Genomic DNA, 13,701 nt, shown 5'->3' with positions numbered 1-13,701 from the left:
ACCAGTTATCTGCTGAGTGGAGATGTTCCATCACCAGAAAGTTAAGTGAGTTGTTTAAAACCAGAGCCAGACCTGTATCCTCCAGGAGCTTCCTGCCGGGGGCTCACACCAGTGGGGCCCACTCCCTCCCTGAAAGATTCTTGCGTGTCAGCAGCAGTAACATCAAGATGAACAGTTTTCATAGACACTCTTGGTACCAACTCTTCCTTAATTCTCTTAATGGCAGTGTCATCCTTCAAGGCACCCAGGCCTCACACCTTGGTCATCATGGACAGCCTCCTACCCGGCCTCTTGCACGTGCTCTGTTTCCATGTCCTACTGTTCATCTCCGGGACATATTTTGTTTCCACTCCTTCCCTTTCACTCCCAGTCCCTCTACCTGAAAGTCAGGCTGCTGACTGTCTTGCCTGGACCATTCCAGTACTTTGCCAGTTTGATGCCATGTCTGTAGAACATTCCTAAGCCAAACCATTCCATAGGCTGCTGCCAGTTTATTAGTCTTTAAACATGGCTTAAAGCACTCCTTTCAATGGCTTCACACTGACTACAGAAAAAATGTCAAAATTACATCAGGCCATCTGAGGCTTGTCTGATCCGGCTGCAGCATGCGACTCTGAGCTTACCTCCCCCTGAGCAAGTGCCTATGAAAAGCACATTCTTTGGGATTCTGTAGCCCTGAGTTCCAATGCTGACTCTACAGTTTACTTACTGGGTGCTCTTGGGCAAATTTTTCTTTTAACCTCTCTGAGACTCAATTTCCTGACGTGTAAAGTTGGTATTCTATTCTGCTCTCATAGGGGTGTGGTGGGAACTGAAAGAGAGAGAGTGAAGGCTTGTGAAGATCAGAGAGAATGCATGCAAAGCATCTATACCTGCGAGTTCCACCACACCCTGCCTCCCAGCTTTGGGCTTCTGCTCACGTAGCAACAACGTTCACTCATCTAAACTCAACCCATGCTCCAGACCCAGTCTATGTATCACCTCCTCCAGAGGAACCCCCCCGATCTCTGTAGCAGGAAAATACCTGGCGTACCACTCCTGTAGCACGTTTTGTCCCTTCCACTTAGGTTATTAGTGTGTATAATAATGATAACAGCTAATAGTTATTGCACGCCTACCATGTGCCACGCATTTTATATTTATTACCTCATTGAACCCTCACAACACTGTGAGATATTACTGTTCTATATCCTCATTTACGCTGCAGGAAATAGACCCACAGGGAGGTTAGATAATCACTCAAGATCACACACGTAGTAAGTGATAAAGCCAGGAAGTCTGACACCAAAATTCAGTACTTAACCACAAAGCTTGGTTGCCTTGTCTCTGTTATTGGGCTTTTGGAGGCAGAATTAATGTCTTATTCCACCTAATCTAGGGGCTTGCACGGAACAGGGGGAACATTAAATACAGTGTATTCACTGGGGCTCCCACATCAATAGCCCCAGTCCCACTCTCTCTGCTGAGGCACCCAGAGACACCTGACAGTCTCCCACCAGCTTTCCACCTGGTTGAGGCACCTGTCACTCAATATGCCACAAACTCCACTCATTCTCGTTTCCTCCAAAGGCTTGTCCTTTTCATCTCTTCATAACTGGCTTCTCCATCCATCCAGATGCCTCAGAATTATATTAACTCCCACCTCTCCCTTGCCGCCCACCTTCAATTATTATATGAGTCTGGTACATTCCAGCTTCTATATAGCTTTGAATCCATTCCTTCGCTCCATCTCCACCATCACTGTGCTAATTTAATCTCTCAGTAACTCTCAGCCTTACAGGGAAAAAAATGAATCTATGACTTCATTCCTGAGGGGGCAGGTCTAAAGGTGTTCTTTTCCTAAGAGTAAAATGACAACCCTTTGGGATTTATGAAATATATTTCTTCTTAATAGCATAAAACATTTCTTTTTATGTACTATCTCTTCATCTCCCCAAATCATTGTGCAGCAGGAGAAATATTGGCAGACGAGCAGCATGTGATTGATGTTAAGTGAAAAGTGGGTTGGATGGAAGTGCATTGCTCTCGAGAGGGCCTGGGCTTTGGGGTCAGGCTGCCTGGGTTTGAATTCCAACTCTGCCTTCCATCTGGGGGAGCCTGGGCAAACTGCACACCTTTCTAAGCCACAGTATCCTTTTCTGTGAGATGTGGCTGGTAATAGTACTTCTCCCATACGGTTACGTGTGGATTTAGTAAGAAAATCCACTTAAAGAGCTCAGCGTAGCACCTGGCACATTGGAGGTATTCAGTGTTATCCATTAATCATATTAATTGTAACCTCAGCTATGGGGAGGTCACATTGTAGACCTCGGGCAGAACAAGGAATTTTTTAAGTTCTAACCCTGTGTTCAATGTATGACAACGTTTCCACTCCTCCAAACAAGGAATTTCATTTCCTTTCAGCCTCTCTTAGTTCTACACACTAGAATCACCGGGGAGCTTTACAAACTCCTGTCACTTGGACCTACCCCAAGAGCATCTGACTTAATTGAGTGGAATGCAACCCAAGCATTGGGATTTTAAAAGCTCCCCAGGTGTCTCTAATGTGCAGTCAAGGTCAAGCCACACTGGTCTTGGCAAGGCCTGGGGGCATGTGTATATCTTGTCATAGGATGCAGGCAGAGGAGTGTCTGTGGGCAGGAGAAGGGTCCTGAGCCCTGTATCCTAGAGACAATCATTGTACTTGCTGGAGACACAGCAGAAGTGTCAAAAGAGCAAGACGTCAGCTGCAGACATTGAGAAACCGCAGTCAAGGTTCTATTTGTTCTATGACTGCAAAGATTGTCAAACGTTCAAGATACAAAATAAAAGCTAAAACAAAAACCACTTTGACCTTCTGGTGTAATCCAACTGTTGATGACCCATTATTCCTGGAGGCACTGGCCACCACCGGATCCGGTGACCTACATCCCTCCCTTCCCTCCCTCCTCCTCCCCAACATCTCCGGTGAGGCAGGACTCTCTTATGAGAATCATCTGGAAAGAAGCAAAACCCAGGGTAAGGTTTTGTTTGACACTCACCTGGTGGATATTGTAAGTATTGGCTTTGTTAAACCTTGTAGACCCTCTGAGCAACATTAGAAAAGGTGATCCGTTTAAACTGCAGCCTCCCAGGGACACATCTCTCTTGGTGGATTTACTGGCCAAATCTAGGACTTCGGGACTCTCTGATAATCTGGAATGAGGGCAGAAATGAACGCTGACATATCAAGGAAGACGCACTAGCAGGGAGGATTTGTTTCAAAACTACACATTCTTACTGTCCTGATTTCTGGGTAAACTTTCATCTCCTCCCTGTACAGGATATCTAGAGGAAATACTAGGCTCATAGCGGATGAGAATGTGCTGTACCCACCTCTGCCTTCCCTTAAATATCCAGCACCGTGCCTCGCCAGCAGAAGGCCCTGGGAAACTTTTATTGCCCTGAACAGCCAGTGTTGCAGCAAAGCCAGAATATTATAGTTCTTTGGAATGGGAGCCACATAGAAATATGAAAATGAAATATGCAGAGAGGACAAACACAGACACCGGATGACCTAGAATGACGGTGAACAACAGGAAACCTCAGAAGTGAGTTTGTGGAAGGATTCATCTCACTGCATTTCAGTAGGAAAATCTCACGGGTAAATCTACTTTATCTGATGATTATCGCTGAGCCCTGATGGCAGCTCACAAGCTCCTAACAGGCTGCCTAAGGCTCATGACCAGTCCTGGGCTCTCCCTCTGCCCAGGGGAGAGTTTTGCTCTTATCTAAAAAGGGCCATAATCTGAAAGTAAATTTTAATTAAACCTTTTCCAAGGTTGTGTTCCAAAGCTGCTCCTACGGAGGTAGGATGAGCCCAGAAGCTTTCAGTTAGTTTGCATTTAATGTGTGGATCGTGCCAAAGAGGGCATCTTGAAAGTCAGCGGGATGAGAGCGGCGTGCAGCCCGCCACGACAAGTCCCCTGGGTCGCAGGCCATTCTCATCAGCTGTACACGCACAGAAAACAGCACCCACCTCTGGATGAAAACGTTGCTGATGCAGCCCTCAAAATAACTCCCGCCCAGACGCAGGGATTGCTGGGAATTTGAAAAGCCTAGCAGCCTTTGGTTATTTTTCAGAGGCTGGTCATCAATGAGGAGCCGGAGCCTAAAAAAAGAGGAGGAAAACAAAACAGGAGTGAGAACAGCTGGGGAAAACGATTCTCGCCAGGTGGGGCAACTGAGTGTCTTTGATTCAGACTCAAAGTCTTTTACCTGAAATAACTCACTAAACTATTTTTAAAGAGCATTTCAAGTTTTTTCACGTGTTTCTTTTTGCACATAACATTTTTATTAAAGTACTCTACAGGCACACCTTGTTTTATGGCACTTCATTTTAAAAGTATGCTTCGCAGATATTGCGGTTTCTTACAAACTGAACGTCTGTGGCAACCCTGCCTCAAGCAAGTCTATTGACACCATTTTTCCAATAGCATTTGCTCACTCCGTGTCTTGGTGTCACATTTTGGTAATTTTCACAATATTTCAAACCCTTCACCAGCAAAAAGATCACAACTCCCTGAAGGCTCAAATGATGGTTAGCATTTTTTAGCAACAAAATATTTTTTAAGTAAGGTATGTACATCGGGGTTTTTTAAAGACATGATGCTATTGCACACTTAACAGACTACAGTATAGTGTAAATATAACTCTCATATGCACTGGGAAACCAAAAATTTTGTGTGGCTTGCTTTATTGTGACGCTTGCTTTATTGTGACATTTGCTTTATTGTGGTGCTCTGGAACCGAACCTGCAGATATCTCCGAGGTGTGCCTGTATACGTACAGAAAGCACACGTCTTAAGTGCACAGCTCAATGAATCTTTGAAATGTGAAAACACCAACATCGCCAGAAGCAGAACCAGCCAGCACCCCAGGCACCCCGCCTGGGCTCCCTTTCGTCTCTAGCCTTCCTCCCCCTCCAAGAGTAACCACTATCCTGAATTCTAATAGAATAGATTGATTTTGCTTGCTTCTGAATTTTGTATAAATGAAATCATGGGAGACAAACTCTTTCACGTGTGACCTGTTCCGCTCGGCCTTTAGTGCAAGGTTTATCCGTGTCGTCGTGCACAACTGTAGATCTTTCATTCTCATTCTCCCATTTCATTCTCCCATTTTGAATGTACCTCAATTTACTTATCCATCCAACTGTTGATTTTTTAAATGAGAAAATTGATACAAAACCAGGAAGAAGGCCAAGATTTACTAGTAAAATAGTGTCAATGCTAAGGACAAATATTTCTCAGAAGAGATACTAGAAGATTCCATTAAACGAAATAAAGTAAAATTCTTAGCGTTCTGGCAGAAGAGCCATTCCACTCACCCAGAGTTGTCGCTTATTATGGACACGTAATGCAGTAAACCATCCATGTACGTCTGTGGAGATGTGAAAATTGGGCTGCTGCTGTCCCTGGGGCTCAGTTCAATGTGGCCATCTTCCAGGGTGACCTGTAGGCTGCTTGCCTGAAATCATCACAGAACGTACCCATCAGTGCAATCCATCTGCATTTAATGATTATGAATGTATTAATACTGAATATATGATCAAAACTAGGTACACAGGATGTTTTGACCCCAATGTTTTGACTTTGCTATTTTGATCTAAAGATTATTTTTGAATATTTGGACTCCATGTTTATGAATATAAAAATCTTAAGCAAATTATTCCAACACTGATGAATCTGTCAAAAGCATTTTATGGACCTACATTCATAAACCACCTTAATTTCTCCATCAATTTTTTTTTTAATAAATTGATCCAGGCATTCCTTTTTTAAAATTTTATTTATTTAATTGATTGATTGATTGATTGACTGGCTGCGTCGGGTCTTAGTTGCGGCACGCAGGCTCTTTGTTGCGGCATGTGGGCTTCTCTCTAGTTGTGGCTTGCGGGTTTTTCTCTCTCTAGTTGTGACACGCAGCCTCCAGGGCATGTGGGCTCTGTAGTTGTGGTGCGTGAGCTCAGTAGCTGTGGCCTGGCGGGCTTAGTTGCTCCATGGCATGTGGGATCTTAGTTCCCTGACGAGGGATCAAACCCGCATCCCCTGCATTGGAAGGCAGATTCTTTACCATAGGACACCAGGGAAGTCCCTTAATTTCTCCATCAGTTATACAAAACAGTTAAAATATTTCTAAATTTTCCTATTTTCACTTTCATTTTGCTGAAGTTGTTTTCATCAGCATCGATGTTCTTCTGAATACATTTTTACAACAAAGACTTGATTCATCAATTTTTTTTTCATAGATGATTACAACGATAGCTTCTCTTCAGTCACGAATTTTTTACTTTCGGATCCTAATTTCTAGGAGGTTCAATTTTCCAATGTCAAACTCTGAGGATCCAAATTTTGGCAAGATGATTTGATTCTTTCTGTCAATTCTTAATTTTTAAAAATGTGTGTAGTTTTAGCAGTTGTCATTTTAATTTTGTTAATTTTTTTTCCTACCAGGTACAATTTTTGCAGTTTTCAACCAGATGTGATTCGTCAGTGAGCTTTTAGCCTAAAACAATTTTTATAGTGTGTGGTTGTAGCCATTGTCGATTACACTTTATGTTGATTTTTTTTTCAATTGGCAATATTCATTATAAACTGGATAAAAGAAGGCTAATTGAAACGTATTCCTTAGCTAATCCATTAAGAAGTTGAGGGCAGTGTTCCTAGGATATTGGAAGGGTCCCTGCATTGTCCAGGATTGATCTCATCTTTTTTTTTTTTTTTTGATCTCATCTTTTGCTAAGCCCATTCTTCCCCCTGTTTTGGACCATTTTGTATATTGGGTACTAAGTGTCCCCACTCTTGGTAGAGGAAACAAGGAGTGTGTGTCAAAAGAGCTGGGTCAAAACATCCTGCTCTGATGGAAAAGCCACTCTCACAATCTAAATGTTGGCATGTGCTTTTTCAGGGGTATTTTTGTTTGTTTTGTTTTTAAAAAAAGATCTCGAACTCCTGATGAACAAAGATAGCAAGAGAGGAGATGCGTTCTACTACGACATAACCACAGAGGCAGCTACGTCCTTCCTTTCAACATATACTAGTTGTCCGTTGTGCTGGCAATCCTGAAGAAACAAATCCAAGAAGAACCGTGTCCTACTTCTACTTCTATTTTAAAATCCCACTCGTTCCACCAGGCGATTTCTGAGTATTAGCTGACTTTTACGCCTACATGACCACACCGGCTAAATCCTCTTAAGTTATAGAATCTCTGTGGCTTGTTGTACAGGAACAAAGAGCAAAGGACCTTACTCTCTCCCATTCTCCGATGTAAATATTGTCCAACTAGCTGCTGCTGCTATAAAAGGAATCTGAAGAGCTACCTTTTGTGGAATAACAAAGGAATAATGGGGGTACATTCCGATTTTTTCCTTAGATCTAAAAATTAAAGCTACATTATTACTTACAACAGTTCTAATTCACCTTCACTCACAAAATATACCCAAAAGAATGAAAATGAGTTCATGAATACACACAAATTCAATTCTGTAACCTATAATGTATTTTCTAAGCCTGATTTCTTTTAGGACCTACCTCAGGATGGGCAACAGCTTCCATGGTTGAAATCCACAATAGCATTTACTGTGTGATGATAGATAAAATGCCTAACAAATTTACCTTCAAAATCCCTCTATTATTTTTGACATCAAACCTTGAGTCAGGTTTAAATCTTGTTCCTTATTCATGCAATATTTCATACCCTTGTCTGATGATTTAATAAGATGCCACTGGGTTGAAAGGTCTGAAACCCAAAGGAGGCCTGGAAGTGGCTGGGCAACGGGAAGTCCAAATTGGTGAAGCTCAACTGCCCTCCCCTGGAGAATGAGGCAGATCGCACGAGCTGAAACGAAAACACGGAATAAATTACTGGCACTGTAATCATGTCATGGCTGAAATACAGTATCTTAACCTATGTCACCTCACTGGAACCAATCCATGTGATCCATGGGAAGAAATAGTTTGCTTGTCTGCATGATAATTTACCAATCACCTGTACGTTTTTGTGTGTACAGCTGGTATTCCTACTTTCCTACAAATTTAATATGCAAGCCTGAAGAGGTTTCGCAAGTATGTGGGGAGTGTAATAAATGAACCAGTTCACAGTAACACTGTGTGCTACCAGAAAACGTCAAAAGTTGGTGTGTTAACGAATGCCAAGCACGGGTTAGCTGGGGAGCATTCCTTTGCACGGTTTTGAACTCTTCACTTACCTTCCAGTCTTCCGAGCACTTTTTTGTTACGCCCACAGTATCATTCAGTCTAACAACACCAGTGGTCTTCTTCAGGTTTTTCACGCAGCCTCGGAAAGCAGGTGTAGAAATGTTAAACCTGATGTGGGATTCGAGAAAAGGAAGAGATGGACCACAGCAGGCTTGACGGGGAACTGGAGCTGAAACACGGCGCTCATTCCCTACTACTTCTCACCCACGAACAAGTACGTGTTTTACGGTTATCTCTTCCGTTGGAATTTCTAGAATGCTACTTATTTTGTGATGTTAGGGAAATCTATTTCCTTTCTGTGTGATTTGCATTCTCAGCTTTAAAAGTGAACACAACAATGTTGACAGAAGAATGGCCAGTGTCCCCAAAAGGTATAGAGACACAGAAGATGTACAATATCTGGAATTGCTCCTCCATCCCCTCCCGGAGTCATGGTAATGCATCATGAATTAAAAGTATATTAATGGGGGCTTCCCTGGTGGCGCAGTGGTTGAGAATTTGCCTGCCAGTGCAATGGACACGGGTTCGAGCCCTGGTCTGGGAAGATCCCACATGCCGTGCAGCAACTAAGCCTGTGCGCCACAACTACTGAGCCTGTGCTCTAGAGCCCGTGAGCCACAACTTCTGAGCCCGCGTGCTGCAACTACTGAAGCCTGTGTACCTAGAGCCCGTGCTCCGCAACAGGAGAGGCCACCACAGTGAGAGGACCGCGCACTGCAACGAGGAGTGGCCCCCGCTCGCTGCAACTAGAGAAAGCCCACGCGCAGCAACAAAAACCCAACGCAGCCAAAAATAAAATAAATAAAATAAATAAATTTTTAAAAAGTATATTAATAACTTAATATACTATAAATATTATATAAATATATATTCAATATTAATAACCTAATAAGTAACTTATAAGAGCCAGAAATACTGTAGAAAACTTTTTGCTCTTTTTTTCCTGTCCACGTTTAAGTCAGCCACTGTAAACGCAGAAGAAACAAACTGTTACTTTTTGGTCCTAGTCAATTATGAAAAATGTGGCTTGGTATTTAATCAGTGCCAAGCTGGAACAATGGAAAGCATTGTCTGGCCTCGTATGCTGTATCCTCCACCTCCTAACTGTGCAAGCTGGGCAAGAGGTCATTGTGAGGATTAAACAAGTTAACATCCGGGAAGTGCTTGGAACCCTCCGTGGCATGTGGTCATGAACATGCACTCAGGAGGTGCTTCTAAGAGGTGCTGCTCTGGAGCCAGGCTGCGTGGGTTCGAGTCCTGTCCCTGCTGCCTTCTCTGTGCTTCTGTTTCCTCGTTTATACAATGTGAATGTGGTAATCTGCTTCCCAGGGTTGTCCTGAGTTTAAATGAGATATTACGCGTTAACACACTCAAGTGGTAGCTGGTACAGAGCAAGGACTCAGTGTGAGATGGCAGAGTCTGTAACTATCCCCATATCAGTGCATCATTATAACGAAGCAATTTCTAAAGCAGCTCTTCCTACGTGGCTGCTTTGACATTTCCCCTTTGATTTGACTTTTGGATCTGTCTGGAGCTGACGTCACATAAAACATTCACATACGTGAAATGACTGAAGTCCGGGCAAATATTTGTGTTTCTTAAGCAAATGATGTACTAAGATAAACACAAAGCTGACTTCATTATAAATCCCTAAAGCAGCTCACTTTTCTAAATGGAAAGGGGTTTGCCTTCATTTTTATTCAATTCATTATAAAGAGTTGAGCTACACGTAATATGCATAAAATTAAATTTCATTAAAAGGAAAAGGAAGAAATGAATCCTCACTGGCATTACAGCACGAGCTTGATTATTTTATAAAGTTGGCTTCCTGCCTCAGGAAAGGAGGAAAGTTGATATCCATTGCTGGAGCTTGTCTATTTATATATATATTTAGATCCATTCTCTCTTGGGTTTCAACATGTTTTAGACTCATCAACATCTCCTGATTCCTTTTTTCCATAAAGCATAAGTTGGAGGAAGAATAAGGTGGCAGAAGAGTAAAGGGGAAAGAAAGGCCACCGCCAGATATGGAGAGCATGTTTTGTGCAAGGTACTATTATCTGATCCTCACAATAACCTTTCGAGGGAGATATTTTCTTACCTGACGTTATTAAGCACTTATCATGTGCCAGGCACTGTGCTAACTCCTTTACTCTGAATCTCACAACCACTCTAAGAGTTAGACCATCACTATGCCCACGTTACAGAGGTACAAGGAGGCTTGGGAAGGTTAAGTGACTTGCACGAAGTCATACAGCAGGAAGCGGGCAGCACTGGGATCTGTGTGGTCAGCGTGTCGCACAAACTTGTGTGACTTGAAGCCCTTGCTCTTTACGCTTATACGGTTGCGTACCCATAGCACTGGAATGATCCTGACTCTTTCCTTAAGGAACAGTTATCTACAGCAGAGGTGTTAAGAGGAAAGATTTATTTCCACTATTTTCTGATGTGTTCTCGTTACTCTGGCTCATCTGAGGGCCTAGAGTTCCACGTTTACTCCAGAATTCTGGGTCTGAGCACACTTGCTAGAGGAACATGACTGCGGAGGAGTGTAGGCTGTGGTATGAATGGGTTAGTACGCTGGGGTATGTGTTCACACCATGGGCCAATCGGTTCACAAAGGCTTAGCCAGGTCCAACCTGCCGTGGGCAGATCTCAGAGAGCATAAGAGCAAAATTTAATCCCAAACTCCATGCTGGGTATCAGTAAATGCCCAACAGATCCTTGCCTGATGTTTACTTTTTGAATTATTTTCATGTTAATGTTATATTATTATACTCTGTGATGCAATGATGTAGGTCCGCAGGAAGTATTTCTTGTTGGTCTGAGGCCCTCTGGCATTATTAGGGAGGATTTGCTCTTCTCATGGGAAGCAGATGGGATTAACAGATTGTGACTTCTGACTGTAATCCTAAACAAGGCATTCCAAGATCTGGGTCCCCATTCCCAGAAGGTACACTACAGGGAGAGAGGAGAAAACACCACACCCACAAGCTCTCTTGTCAAAGCTACTGTATTTAGAGATTACACGAGGCTTGCTTCTCTCCACATTAGGTTCAAGCACTGACTGTCTTCCACTAATGCCAGCGGCTGGGGCATCTCCCTCCTTTGAAAGAATTGCTGGGTTCTCAGGAGAAATCCTCTGTGACCCACGTCAGAGGGGGTTCTCAGGACTCTGAACCATCAAGGACGGCACCAGAGGTATGAAGCAGGGCCAGAAACAGCTGAATGTTGTTTAGCATGTTACTTATGAGAGAGTAAAAGCTCAGTGAAATCTTTCAGTTGGCCTCTATCTCCTGTACGTTCCATGTCATCGTGGTTTGAATCAAAAATCGAAGTATAAACTTGGCCAGAAAAAGGAAACAGTCCCTGTTTGGAAGACCTTAAAACAAATGACTAGGAAAATTCTACATGTCTATCTGTACATATACGTATAACGATATCCATGTGTATTTCTTTAATGGACAGAGATAAAAAGTCAAAGAAAGGTTGAGTGTTGACTTAACCCAAGGTCACCCCGCTATTTGGTGGCTGAGCCGAAACTAGAACCATTTCTTTGGATCCTCACCCACTACTTTCCTCTAGTAAACCTTGCTTGGTTGTCACCCACATTGCTGTCTGTGGACCTTCTGCTGACACCACACAGAGGCAAACCACCAACCAGTGGCTCTCGTATCGCCACTGAGAATCCCTCACGGCTCTGGGAGCCCACCTGCCCGCCTAACCTCAATGGCCACCTGTTCCCAAGCTTCGTTCATCCTTTCTCCAGCCTGGTCTTCTCTGCAAAGGTCCAGGCCTTCTGTCCAACCCCTTCTGGGCATCTCCACCTGCTGTCTCCTGGGCTCCTGGGACTCAGCCTGTCTGAGACTGAACTCACTGCCCTGTTTCTCTGCTGGTGCTGGCCATCTGTCCAAGCGCTAGATCAAAGCCCAGGTATCCCTCTTGAGTGCTCCCCGAACCCAAGCAACCATTTAGCACTGCCCATCCACTGCCCTAAGTATATTGGGAATCCACTTCCTTTTCCCCATCTGCGCTGTCATTTCTGTGGTCGGGCCACCCGCCTCTCTCACCTCTGTTACACTCATCTTCCAACCTTTCTACCTGCCTCTGCCTTTTTCCTGTTAATCCAATCTCCTTCCCTGTACCAGAACAAGCTACTGAAAACCCAAATCTGATCATGTCCTTTCTCTGCTGAAGTCCCCAGTGGTTTCTTACTGTGACTTTCAAGATCCTCTGCGGTCTGGCCCCTGCTTCCCACACCAGCCATGTGTGGCATCCCTGGCCTGCTTCACGGTGTTCTCTTGAGAGTTCACACTTTCTCCGGTTCTTATCTCCTCACATACGTTGACTTTCATATGTCAGTGTCTTTCAGGTCTAGCCAGAGACCACTTTGCTGATACCCCAACTGGGTGGATTCCCTCCCCGGGCCTTCTATCACCCTGAGCTTCCCCTCTGATGGCACTGGCCTCAGTCTACTGTCTCCCTTCCACTATACTTGAGGCTCTGCCCTGTTCGTCGTTGTCATCCCAACACCGACCACACTGCCTGATGTCACTAGGCACCCAGTGAGTGCTTGTGTAATGAACAAATAAATGATAGCCTCAGATGTGTGCCATGGTGCTACCTGAGGTTACTCTATTTATTACACTTAATTGAATAAAACCAAGATTATTGGCCATTCATAACTAGCTATTCATGGTTGAATTGCTATTTAATACTGATGATATTAAATATTAATATCACCTCTTTGGCTCTCAATTTCTTCATTAAAGTTCAGAGGTTACATACCATGATCTGCACGGTCCCTTCCACTTCAAGGAATCTAGGGAGTAAAGATATTCACTCCCAAACTCTATCAAAGTGCTGAACTCTCTCACCCGCATTTCTGTCTTGGGGGGCAACCCCTAACAACTGTAACACAAAGATTAGCGCCTCCGTCCTGAGGCTGGACAGCTGCTCAAACATATAAGGAATTGAGAAGAAAGAGCGCCTTTGCACAAGACCTCATACATCACACCTAGTGCTCCTTCCAACTGACTAAATAACAGCAAGAGAGTTAACTCGCCTCAGATCTCGTATAAAAGTAATCATCACCAAACGTTTTGGGAGTGCTCTTAGCTTAGTCATGAGGCTGTACCACACACATCATTGTCAGCTATCTAAAAGCCTTTTTTATAGGATGCGAACAGATTAATAAAATGTAAAAGTTATTTTTAAGTGTATCCTCAAAGTGGTGTTCATTTTTCTCATTCAGATTAAGCTTTACTTCCATTCAAAGTAATTTAATTCATTCATGTATTCATTCATCCGAGAAACAGTTAGGCCCCTAGTCCATGCTCAATAAACGTAAGGGGGTGGGTGATACAGATGTGCCTTCCATCCTAGGAGGTACTTCCTGAAGGAGTGGCCCCAGCTTTCAGTGTCCAGGGCCACCTGTCAGGCCAGGGGGCTACCTGCGCTCTCC

At 43.6% G+C, this 13,701-nt stretch overlaps 1 protein-coding gene across 2 annotated transcripts in view; it reads right to left on the bottom strand.

The window, feature by feature from the left end:
- Window positions 1-13,701, bottom strand: part of LAMA3 (laminin subunit alpha 3) — a 244,295-nt gene that overhangs the window by 14,949 nt on the left and 215,645 nt on the right. For both annotated transcript variants that reach the window (XM_068563499.1, XM_068563500.1), the window contains 5 exons: window positions 8,228-8,345; window positions 7,717-7,857; window positions 5,348-5,487; window positions 3,998-4,129; window positions 3,021-3,174 (listed from right to left, as the gene is read on the bottom strand). In XM_068563499.1, coding sequence (XP_068419600.1) covers window positions 3,021-3,174; window positions 3,998-4,129; window positions 5,348-5,487; window positions 7,717-7,857; window positions 8,228-8,345 — 685 coding nt within the window. The remainder of the gene's footprint in view (window positions 1-3,020; window positions 3,175-3,997; window positions 4,130-5,347; window positions 5,488-7,716; window positions 7,858-8,227; window positions 8,346-13,701) is intronic.

This window comes from Eschrichtius robustus, chromosome 14, assembly GCF_028021215.1.
Source record: "Eschrichtius robustus isolate mEscRob2 chromosome 14, mEscRob2.pri, whole genome shotgun sequence".
In the NCBI taxonomy this organism is placed as follows: Eukaryota; Metazoa; Chordata; class Mammalia; order Artiodactyla; family Eschrichtiidae; genus Eschrichtius; species Eschrichtius robustus.
This window is presented reverse-complemented; position numbering and strand designations above follow the sequence as displayed.